Here is a 13,021-nt window from a genome sequence, read left to right as displayed (position 1 = left end):
ATAAAAGGATTCCTTTTTCTACACACTCTCTCCAGCATTTATTACTTGTAGACTTTTAGATGATGGCCATTCTGACCAAAGTGACTTGTGGAATATTTTTCAAATAATTAGGTACTAAAAATTCAAATAGCTATTATACTGATGTTTTTTACAATATCATATAGTAAGTTGTTTTTTTAATTTAAAGTTAACTATTTAGTAATAATCGGAGAAGGCAATGGCACCCCACTCCAGTACTCTTGCCTGGAAAATCCCATGGACCAAGGAGCCTGGTGGGCTACAGTCCACGGGGTCGCTAAGAGTTGGACACGAGTGAGCAACTTCACTTTCATTTTTCACTTTCATGCATTGGAGAAGGAAATGGCAATCCACTCCAGTGTTCTTGCCTGGAGAATCCCAGGGACGGGGGACTCTGGTGGGCTGCCGTCTATGGGGTCGCAGAGTTGGACACGACTGAAGCAACTTAGCAGCAGCAGCAGCAGCATTTAGTAATAATATAAGGTGATGTTTAAGAATAGAATCTGTGTTTAAATAAAACTCATAGTTAATGGCAGTCATTCTTTCCAGCCAGGCTTTGACTGGAAAACTTTCTGAATCATGCGAGCCTTGAAAAGGGGGATTAGGATGGTATTTTAATTTTTGTGTTAAGCCAGCTCTTTAAAGGAGTTATAATATTTAAGAATAAAGAAACATAATACAAATGGTTAATGAGCTAACGCACTAAAGTAAGTGCATCAAGTTGCTGACACAGGCAATAACACTGAAAATTCTGTATTCAAGAAAAGCAAGATGTCAAGATAAATGAATTGATAAATTATTCAGGAGAAATTATTTATATATGAAGCAGCAGCTAAAAAAGATGATCCATGCTATTATACAATGGAACAAAGATCTAAGAAATTGATACATTAAAAATTCTCTTCATTACAGAGGTCAGAGAAAGTGAAAAAAGAATGTATGGCAAGAAAACTGCTGTAAGGGATGTAAGCACAAACACAGATTTTCATAGCAAAGCTAATTTTGAGGGGCCTGTGATATGATATAAGGTGTACTTTGAAACAAAGTGAAGAAAACAAATATATTTAAAAAGATACTTTGGAAACCTAGAAAAAATGTACATAAAGTCTGAATAAAACTGTAGTTACAGCACTGCACTCATTGACATAATACAGTTCAGTTCAGTTGCTCAGTCGTGTCCGACTCTTTGCGACCCGACAAATCGCAGCACGCCAGGCCTCCCTGTCCATCACAATCTCCCGGAGTTCACTCAGACTCACGTCCATCGAGTCCATGATGCCATCCAGCCATCTCATCCTTGGTTGTCCCCTTCTCCTCCTGCCCCCAATCCCTTCCAGCATCACAACCTTTTCTAATGAGTACAACCACTCAGTATCGACACAATGGCAAAGACTGACTTCTCACCATGTATTCTCGTTATTTGAAGCAGCAATGCACCTAGCTAAAACTAACAAACACACACTGCATTGAAACATCCCTTGCAGCTAAGTGTGGTGGGAAAGCATGGACTAAGCTCTGGGAAAGAAAACATAAGCACAAGAGTGGGACTTCTGGAGATAAAAAGGGGCAATACCTTCTATTCTCTCTTTTCTCTGACTAGCATATAGCATGATGGACAATGAGGTGATCCTGAAAACATCAGCCACATATAAAGATTAATGGAGGAGAAATATAGGAGTCTGGGACCCTAATACTACTATGGTGCTGCCAAAAGAAAATATGTAGACTGTCTCTCTCTAGATTCTTACATGAGAAAGGAAAAAAATAGTCATTCTCATTGAAATCTGTTATATTTTCCTCCCTGATAAATTTGAACAAACCTAATGCTAGCTATGGAGAAGGCGAAGGCCCCACTCCAGTACTCTTGCCTGGAAAATCCCATGGACGGAGGAGCCTGGTGGGCCGCAGTCCATGGGGTCGCGAAGAGTCAGACATGACTGAGTGACTTCACTTTCAGTTTTCACTTTCATGCATTGGAGAAGGAAATGGCAACCCACCCCAGTGTTCTTGCTGGAGAATCCTAGGGACAGAGGAGCCTGGTGGGCTGCCATCTATGGGGTCGCACAGAGTCAGACACGACTGAAGCGACTTAGCAGCAGCAGCAGCAACCTTTGTTGTATGTTTGCTTTTATTTACAGGGAGAATGTTCATAGCTTTAATTAAAATCTCAATGGAATCCATGACTTGGCTGGAGTAATGAAGTTTTTTTCTCATTCTTCTCGTTAAATTTCAAATAGGTTTCCTCACACTAGATCTTTTAGACAACTGGCTAATAATGTATCTGTTGTAATACAAAACACACTTTTATTCTGAAGGTATGACTAAAGCTTCCCTTTGTGAACTGTGTCCCCGCATGGTTTGCAGCGTCTTCTTGTCACTGTCTTACCTCCCCGTGGTAATTCAGTATGAAGATAAGCCAATCCTCTAGTCACAGAATGAGCCAGACGGCAAGAGCTTACCCAGTCACTTGTATGGAGACTTAAATACTTGCATAGAGATCCCTATACGGAGGGGGGGAAAAAAAGGGAAGGGGAGAAAAGTGGAATTACTTTATTTGAACATGAGGAGGTAAGTGAGCAACTGTAATAAACACTTGCATAGAGATCCCTATATGGAGGGGGAAAAAAAAAGGCAAGGGGAGAAAAAGTGGAATTACTTTATTTGAACATGAGGAGGTAAGTGAGCAACTGTATAAAGGGATTTGCATATGTCAGGATTCAAAGGAGGTCTAATGAATCATGACATTTCAGAACACTGAAGTAAGAAAAGACATCTCTGTGGGTAGAGAAACGAAGAGAGAATGGAAAGTAGAATTTAGACATTATCAATTTTTATGCCTCCGGTATTAAAAATTATGAAAGGTTATTTAATTTCATTTTAAAGGCTTCTTTGATTTATCAACTTAAGATAGAAAAACTGTTTCTTTACACGGTATCTTTCACCAGGACAAAACCAAATTATCCTATTATGTTTTACAAGTCGAAAACTTTTTTACAATCAGAAGGCTTTTGTAAATATATGTGTCATTGCTACTCAAGGTCCTCATCCATAAATTCTTTACTACCAGGCTGAGATAAAGAGCATGCATCAGAGTAAATGTCAATCAAAGCACTCCCTCCTTCATCAAGAAGTCTTGCTAAGAGAGAGACAGAGAGGCAGAGAGAGACAGAGACAGAGTGACAGAGGTTCAGGGCACTGAACAGTTTCATTCACATTCTGGGATAAAATCCTTATTTCACTGTAGACCATTAATAGTTTGCAAACCAGCAACTCTCAACCTAATGGGGATCCTCTTACAAATCCGATTAACATAAATTTCAGTAAACTTTTTAAGAAGAACTTACATTGGGATAATACTCCATCACAAGCAAATACTCCATGCGTCCATCTGCAGTGACTCTCTCATCTCCAACTATAAAGCGAGCAATGTTGTCATGTTCCATCAAAGGCACTCTATAAATGTTCTTCTCATTGATAAAATTCTGACGGTTTGCAAAGGAAAACACTTTTACAGCAACTGGACGTTCATCTAAGGAACCTTTATATACAGCTCCATATCGACCCCGGCCAATCAGCTGTAAGTTTGTTTTGAAAAAAAAAAAAAAAAAAACAACAAGATGTTATTTCTTCACAACTGAACAATCAAATTTACTAAATAATTAAGTATAAATCTGTATGTATCTATCAGGTCTCTAATGCTTAGTCTGAATTACTCCATTATCAATAAACTAACAAATTAGGCATCCTACACAGCTCAGAAACAAGTACCATATCCAGTCCCTCCACAGATGACAATTATAAACTCTGAACAAAATTTTTTAAAAGAAATCTAAAACAGCGGCGGAATGAAAAAAAGTAGGTAGATCCTGAGAGGAGTTAACATTTAAAAGAAAGAAATGGCATAGGCTGAGATACTCATCTTATAGCGTTCAGTCTGTGAGCAGGCTGAAATCTGCACTGTGTATTGGATCAAAAACTGCAATAGAAATGTTTCTGGCCTGAGAAACCAGGGAACAGAATTTAGGGCAACCATTGCTGATGGAGAATGAAGGCAGAATCCCAAAAAGGAGAGTCAAAGAGTGGGAAATCCAACTAATGCATCGGACAGACTCCACGTAAAGGATCAGTAACAAGAGATAAGTTTGTAATATGCCTAACTGAGATAACTGCCTACCAAAACCAACAATGAAATGAACACACTTTATAAGAACCGAACAGAATACAGAGTCTTCACAACATAACATTCACAGATTTTAGTACAATACAATAAAAAATTACTCAAACAAAACCCCCAGCAATTTGCAACTGTTCTCTTCATTTCTGGTTTCTGCAACTTCTCTGCCTTTTTACTGAAAAAAGCTTAGGAATGTACCACCATTTACTTAATGATTATTTGTTATATTTCATTCACTATTCCTAATTTAAATATTTACAAACAGATAAGATTGCCCTTTAGAAACGCTATATCAAAGCAAAGTTAAATCAGCAATGATTGAAGTGTTTCTTTTACTCAATCCAGAACAATATCCTAATGGTTTTAATTCATATTTTTTCCAATTTACTAAAATGGACATCTTATTATACATTTACTAGGCATACTTCCCTGTAGCTCAGACGGTAAAGAAAGCGAAGTCACTCAGTTGTGTCTGACTCCTTGTGACCCCATGGACTGTAGCCTACTAGACTCCTCTGTCCATGGGATTTTCCAGACAAGAATACTGGAGTGGGTTGCCATTTCCTTTTCCCAGGGAACTTCCCAACCCAGGGATCGAACCCAGGTCTCCCACATTGTAGGCAGATGGTTTACCATCTGAGCCACCAGGGAAGCCAGATGGTAAAGAATCTGCCTGCAATGCAGGAGACCCAGGTTCAATTCCTGGATCAGGAAGATCCTCTGGAGAAGGGAATGGCAATCCACTCCAGTATTCCTGCATGGAGAATTCAATGGACAGAGGAGCCTGGCGAGTTACAGTCCATGGGGTCGCAAAGAGCTGGACACAACTGAGTGACTACCACTACTACTACTAGGCATACTTACTTCTGTGAATTGAAAATTCATCTCTTTTGTCTATTTTTAATGGATTCTTTATGTCATGTTGATTTCTACCAGCTCTTTATCAATTATTTATACACTGAAATACCTTTTTTGAATTTTGCTTTTCACTTTTATTGTATTTTCCTCCCAAAAAGAAAGTTCTTAAAATGTTTTATATACCAGATCTTATCATTTAACAGTCTCTGGTTTAGACATTATAATTCAGTTATCCTAATAAATGGCATAAAAACATTCATCATGGTGAGACTTTTAACACAGGCTGAGATATTACCAAATGAAAATTTAATTTTATGCAGAACATAATATTTGTATGTACCTATACAATACATAATACATATACAAACAAGTAATGTTTATTTGGCATCTACTATGGATTTCTTCAGAGAAGGCAATGGCACCCCACTCCAGTACTCTTACCTGGAAAATCCCATGGACGGAGGAGCCTGGTGGGCTGCAGTCCATAGGGTCGCTAAGAGTCGGACACGACTGAGCGACTTCACTTTCACTTTTCACTTTCATGCACTGGAGAAGGAAATGGCAACCCACTCCAGTGTTCTTGCCTAGAGAATCCCAGGGACGGGGGAGCCTGGTGGGCTGCCGTCTATGGGATCGCACAGAGTCGAACACGACTGAAGCAACGTGGATTCCTTGCCTGTACATTTTCTCTGAGAATTTGTATCTTTATTCCCATACTCTGTTCAAATCTCTACTCAAAGATTATCTCCTTTCTGAATATACTTTCCTTACTAACCCCTTTCTGTAATTTTCTCATCTCATTTGCATTTTTTTTCTCCACAGCACTTACTACTACTTGAAATATATAATGACCTTTCCACAATGTGGGGTTAGGGACACCTAATTTCCACATAGTCCAAAAATCCACATAAAGCTTACAGGTAACACTTCATACAAACATGTTTCTTCTGGTCCATGGTTCTACAGCCACAGATTTAGTCAAATATGGATGGTGGAATAATATCTACTATTGAAAAATATCTGTGTACACGTGGACCCATACAGTTCACACTCATGTTGTTCAAGGGTCAACTATATCTTCATTTATTTACCCTCTTGTAGACTACTTCTCACTAGAATATAAGCCCATGTATCTGTATTGGTCACCAACATTCTCAGTGCCTTGAAGAGGTCTTGATACAAAATTTATAATAAATGGTCATTGAATAAATGAATTAATCACGGTCTCAGATGTACTATGTGGACAGAAAGAAAAAAAACAATCTATAATCTGAAAGCAATCTTACCTCCAGCAGTTTCAGATTATCTAGGTCAAGAGAGGGCTCTGACGCTGCTGCCTCCATCATATTCATACTGTGAAGACCTTGTTTGCGGTCTCCTACAGAAATCAGAAAAAGAGCTTGCTAATTAGTGGTTCTCTTAAAAGTGAAAATACTTATTATACATTTTTATATATTACAGTTAAATAGAAGATCTGCAGAAGGACAGACAGCATAACTTATACCTAATATCAATGGGACTAAAACTATCTAGTAAACTAAGAATCATCTATAAATGAAGATAAATAATGAATAACATGAAAGCTAAACTCTGGGAGATGGTTCCAGTACACCCAGTATAAAACCCTAAGAAATGGACAGAAATATCAAGGAAGGTTTTATTAAAATTATTCAAATCAATGAATGGGTGCTCATTTCCTAAGAAGCTTATCAAATCAAACGTTTATTAGAACCAACTAGACAGATGATGCAAGAAGGCACTGGCGACCCACTCCAGTACTCTTGCCTGGAAACTCCCATGGACGGAGGAACCTGGTAGGCTGCAGTCCAAGGGATAGCTAAGAGTCGGACTCGACTGTGTGACTTCACTTTCACTTTTCACTTTCATGCATTGGAGAAAGAAATGGCAACCCACTCCAGTGTTCTTGCCTGGAGAATCCCAGGGATGGAGGGGCCTGGTGGGCTGCCGTCTATGGGGATGCACAGAGTTGGACACAACTGAAGTGACTTAGCAGCAGCAGCAGTAGCAGACAGCTAATGATTAGGATTTATTTTTAATTATTGTTATTCTTAGATGTGAAAATGGTATTGTGGTTATATATATTTTAAGTCTTTATACTCCAGACATAATACTAAAACATTTATATATTAAGGGATACTTTCAATTTATTTCAAAATAATCCAACAGCATGGAAGGGTAGGGTGAGTGGGCCTATAGATGATATACAGACGAGACAATCATTGAAGCTGGGTGATGACTATTCTGTATACGTTTGAAACCTTTCACAAAGACTAGGGGAAAAAGTTTAAGACAGAAGGATGGCTCCAGGACTACTGCAGCAAACAGATGCTTTTTACAATGAAAAATTGTTTTTTAAAGAAATTCAATTCTGATTAAACACAATGTTTAATAAACATTACAAAATAAATAATAAACAGAACAAAAACCTGCATTTTTACCTGTCAGCATCCTATATCCAAAGCATAAGGCAACTATCAAAACAGCTAATACAGAGACTGATGCCAATGCAATGATTATTGTCTCATCTCGGTTAAATGAATGAGGTGGACCTAAAAGAAAGTAAAATTTTAAAATACAGTCATCCTTTCTTTCCAGTATTTTGCTAACTACTTACAGACAGGCTATAATAATATATAGTCAAATCAGCAATGTTTTTGCGTCAATGGAAAAGAAACAAAAATTAATAACAAATTTCTAATAATTGAAAATTGCACAGAGATTTAATCATACAAATTATTTTATACAGACCCAGAACACTTAAATGCCTGGTAGTTGTGCTTCTATTTTCTAGGAGAAGTTGTAGATAACCAGCATCATTTCTTCTTTAAACAGTTGCTAGAATTCAACAGTGAAACCATCTCAGCTTGGTACTTTTGGTTTAAGGAGGTATTAATTATTTATCGAATTTCTTTAATAAATAAATACCTATTCAGATTATATACTTCTCCCCATGTGAATTGTGGTAGATTGTACCTTTCGAGGAATCGGTCCATTGATTGAAGCTATTGAATTTGTTAACAAAAAGTTGTTCATAATTTTCCTTTATGGGATCTGTAGGTATGACATTTCTTTCATTTCTGATTATTACATATTTATTTTTTTAAATTTTATCTTGGAAGCCTTGCTAGAAGTTTATCAACTTTATTGATCTTTTTAAAGAAATAGCTTTTGGTTTTGTTGCTTTTTTTCTATTAATTTCCTGTTTTCAACTCAACTGATCCCTCATCTAACTTCTACTCTTTTTCTTCGCTTACTTTGGATTTAATTTGCTCCTCTACTTGTAGTTTCCCAAGGTAAAAACTTAGGAAATAACTACAGCTTATAATGAAATAATAAAAGGACATATGAAATTAAATCCAATTTCATCTAACATTTAAAAAGAAGTACCTGCCTGCAATTTTAGCACCAATGTAAAACCAAGAAGGACCTTGTGGGGTTTCTGGGTGCAAAACCCCATGTCCTCTGTTCCTTGCTTGAAGGAAATAGGTTTCATTCAGCCTTTAAGAATTCCCTTGAGTTTCAAAGGATAGATTCAAACAGTTGCTAATCAATAAAATGAGAGGCTGCAGAGAAATGGAGGAGCAATCAAGAAACAATAGTGCAGTTTTGGAGCAGGGTCCTGGTTCCTCCTCAAGGAATATACGTATCAACATCCTTGAGTTCTTCAACAGTACTAAAACCTCCACCAAATGGAACATGTTAACTAGTTGAGGAAGCATTCTTCATTCCAGAGAGAAGGTCACAGTTACCACAGAATCCCAGAATCCCATCAGGAGACCACCAGATGAACCCTAAACTGAAAGAATGCAGGCCTTCCAGGAACTCAGGTCCTTATAGGCAACCCCACTCCTTGACTGTGAGACTCCTCACAAACCATCTCTCCCAGGTTAAGACACAGTTTTGAGGGCATCAGCTGGCTATTGCCCCCTTTGCCTGGCAAAGCAATAAAGTTATTCTCTTCCATTTCACACAAACTCTGTCTCCGAGATTCAATTCAGTGTGGATGTACAGAGACAAATTATCAGTAGCAAACGTGACAGACAAAATTTATTTTTGATAGAATGAAGCTGTTCTCTAACTGGATTAATAAAATTCACAAATCTAATATGAAACACAGGTTTCCTATTTCCAAATTAGAAAGGCTAATTATTTAAATGGGTATTTATTCTTTTGTGTAATTCAAACACATACATGAGTTAATGATGTCTTAAAAACACTATAAGACATTATAAGATTATAAAAACACTGTAAGATTACTAAAATAGGCACATAATAAATCAAATAAACCGGGCTATCTACATCTTAGAAGAATCATCAACATGGGATAATCAAATTATTTATTTAGAATGATCTATAGAAGGGGAGGGAGAAAAAACCCATTTAAAAGATGCTAAGTATGAATATAATTAAACTGTTCTGCATAGCTATAAGCTGTTAAAAAATCATTGCTAGATAGATCAGACTGATACGAAATCAGAAGTTTTGGAATGGTGTTTATGAGGAAAAGCTTGGCACTGATTATGAAGTCAACAAGAATATTGCAGAAATAAAAAAAGAACAGATTCTATAAGGAACAAATGCAGTCATAAATCAAAAAATGTTTCTCACAGTTGTGTATCTATTCAAACAGCAGCCTGTTCAGCATTATCTATATGTAAATGGTTTTGATAATGACATTTTCAGATTACAAAGCAATGGCTACCATTAGAACCATAATCAGGTAAGGTTTTCTTCTGCAAAAGATCCACATTTTATTTAGCAAAATTAATAAGCATGGCATTATCTTTAAACAATGGAGAAGATTTAAAGACAAAGGGGCCAAAAACCTAAATAAAAATCCATCTTATTCTGTAGTGGAATTCAATAGATTTTATAGTCATTATATGTTTCTTTACTATGGAAAGAAAACCTGAAATAGCTGAGAAGAGCTATGTACCCAGTCTTAAAAATGGTAGTTGAGCCACTGACAGACGTTTAAAGGGGTGTGATTTAAACATGCTTGAAAGAACATAACTGCTGAATTTATAAGTAATAAAAGGCAAGTGATACTCTCTGAACAGGCCAGATGTTGAAAAACCACAGGGATGGAAATATGAAGTACTATGTTTCACATTTGGCCTAAATGAAGACATTCTTGAACAGGAAACTTGTAGGAAGAGTCAAAATTTGCATTCTCTAAACCAATGTTGAGGAACTAGAACTCACAAGCTTTTATCTGACACAACTATTTAGCTGTGTACAAATAATTATGTGAATGCACCTTGAAAATCTCTTTGATTAAGACATAAACAGCTGATTTCTAGAATATATGAATTAAATAACTGCATTCTGCTGGAGAAGGGATAGGCTACCCACTCCAGTATTCTTGGGCTTCCCTTGTGGCTTTGCTGGTAAAGAATCTACCCGCAATGCAAGAGACCTGGGTTTGATCCCTGGGTTGGGAAGATCTCCTCGAAAAGAGAAAGCCTACCCACTGCAGTATTCTGTCCTGGAGAATTCCATGGACTCTACAGTCCATGGGGTCGCAGAGAGTTGGGACACATCTGAGTGACTTTCACTTTGTAAACAATTAACAAGGATCACAACACACTGTGGAAAATTCTTAAAGAGATGGGAATACCAGACCACCTAACCTGCCTCCTGAGAAACTTATATGCATGTAAAAAAAAAAAAAAAAAAACCCCCCCACAAAAAACCAGTTAGAACTAGACATGGAACAATGGACTAGTTAAAAACTGGGAAAGGAGTACATCAAGGCTGTATATTGCCACCCACCCTGCTTATTTAACTTATATGCAGAGTACACCATGTGAAATGCTATAAACTAGATAAATCACAAGCTGGAATCAAGATTACTGGGAAAAATATGAATAACTTCAGATATGTATATGATGCCACTCTAATGGCAGAATGGACTTCCCTGGTGGCTCAGATGGTAAAGTGTCTGCCTACAATGCGGGAGACCTGGATTCAATCCCTGGGTTGGGAAGATCTCCTGGAGAAGGAAATGGCAACCCACTCCAGTATTCTTAGCTGGAAAATCCCATGGACGGAGGAGTGTGGTAGGCTACAGTCCACGGGGTCACAAAGAGTCAGACATGACTGAGTGACTACAATTAATGGCAGAAAGCAAAGAGGAACTAAAGAGCCTCTTGATGAAGGTGAAAGAAGAGAATGAAAAAGTTGGCTTAAATCTCAACATTCAAAAAACTAAGATCATGGCATCTGGTCCTACCTCTTCAAGGCAAATAGATGGGGAAAAAAATGGAAAACAGTGACAGACTTATTTTCTTGGGCTCCAAAATCACTGCTGATGGTGACTATAGCCATGAAATTAAAAGATGCTTGCTCCTTGAAAGAAAAGCTATAACAAGCCAGGTAGTATATTAAAATGCAGAGACATTACTTTGTAGTCATGTACAGATATGAGAGTTGGACCATAAAGAAGTCTGAGTGCTGAAGAACTGATGTTTTTGGACTATGGTGTTGGAGAAGACTCCTGGGGATCCATTTGGACAGCAAGATCACACCAGTCAAACCTAAATGAAATCAACCCTGAATATTCACTGGACGGACTGATGCTGAAGCTGAAGCTCCAATACTTTAGCCACCTGATGCGAAGAGCTGATTCACTGGAAAAGACCTTCATGATGGGAAAGACTGTTGGCAGGAGGAGAAGGCAGCAACAGAGGATGAGATGGTTGTATGGCATCTCTTACTCAATGGACATGAGTTTCAGCAAATTCTGGGAGATAGTGAAGGACAGGGAAGTCTGGCATACTGCAGCCCATGGGGTCTGAGAGAGTCAGACATGACTTAGAGACCAAACAACAACAACAACAATCAATTGATGTACATACCATTCCTTTAACAAATATACTTTATATTCCCAATTGAATATTTTAGAGCTATCTAAACAACATATTCAAAACTAAGCTCCTTATTTCTACCGATTCCGAAAAGGGGGGGGGGGCGGTGGAGGGCAATTTACCTTGCCCAGTAGCACCACAGTAAAACGATTAGCACAGAAGAGCAAAAAATCTTGGTAAAAGACAATGAGTAGCATGGAAGCATATATACTAACCTAAAACAGACAGACAATGGAAATTTGCTGTATGACTCAAGGAATTCTGAAATAACCTAGAGGGGTGAGAAAGCGTGGAACGTGGGAGGGAAATTCAAGGGGAAGGGGACTATGTACACATATGGCTAATTCATGTTAATGTATGACAGAAAACAAACGAATACTGTAAAGCAATCGACAATCCACTAAAAATAAATACAATTTTTAAAAAAGATAGTATCTACAATTAAATATGTTTTTTTAACTTAAAGCATTTTGTATAAAATGCTCTTAAAAGTAAAAGTGTGTATTTCTTATGCCTTCTCAAACTAAACATACTGGAGCAAACTTCTACATGATTGGACCATAATTTTGTATGTCAACTAGTCTATGGTGATATTCTCAAGGACTATTAAGGATTCTCACACCTTTGAGTTTTCCTGGATTACTGCATCTGATTTGCAATTTTTCCATCTCATCCTTTGCAATCTCTTCTTTATGTTGTCAATATACTTGCCTTAAGGTTTTTATAGTCTAGCTCAAAAAGTTGGCTTAAAGCTCAACATTCAGAAAATGAAGATCATGGCATCCAGTCCCATCACTTCATGGGAAATAGATGGGGAAACAGTGGAAACAGTGTCAGACTTCATTTTTTTGGGCTCCAAAATCACTGCAGATGGTGACTGCAGCCATGAAATTAAAAAACGCTTACTCCTTGGAAGAAAAGTTATGACCAACCTAGATAGTATATTCAAAAGCAGAGACATTACTTTGCTGACTAAGGTCCATCTAGTCAAGGCTATGGTTTTTCCTGTGGTCATGTATGGATGTGAGAGTTGGACTGTGAAGAAGGCTGAGTGCCAAACAATTGATGCTTTTGAACTGTG

The 13,021-nt window shown here is 37.6% G+C and overlaps 1 protein-coding gene across 1 annotated transcript in view; it reads right to left on the bottom strand.

The window, feature by feature from the left end:
* BMPR2 (bone morphogenetic protein receptor type 2) overlaps positions 1-13,021 on the bottom strand; it is a 145,353-nt gene that overhangs the window by 24,467 nt on the left and 107,865 nt on the right. The window contains 4 exon segments of the mRNA NM_001306123.1: positions 2,405-2,519; positions 3,363-3,593; positions 6,337-6,428; positions 7,510-7,620. Of these exon segments, the coding sequence (NP_001293052.1) occupies positions 2,405-2,519; positions 3,363-3,593; positions 6,337-6,428; positions 7,510-7,620 (549 nt within the window).

Source organism: Ovis aries, chromosome 2 (assembly GCF_016772045.2).
Source record: "Ovis aries strain OAR_USU_Benz2616 breed Rambouillet chromosome 2, ARS-UI_Ramb_v3.0, whole genome shotgun sequence".
Lineage (NCBI taxonomy): Eukaryota > Metazoa > Chordata > Mammalia > Artiodactyla > Bovidae > Ovis > Ovis aries.
This window is presented reverse-complemented; position numbering and strand designations above follow the sequence as displayed.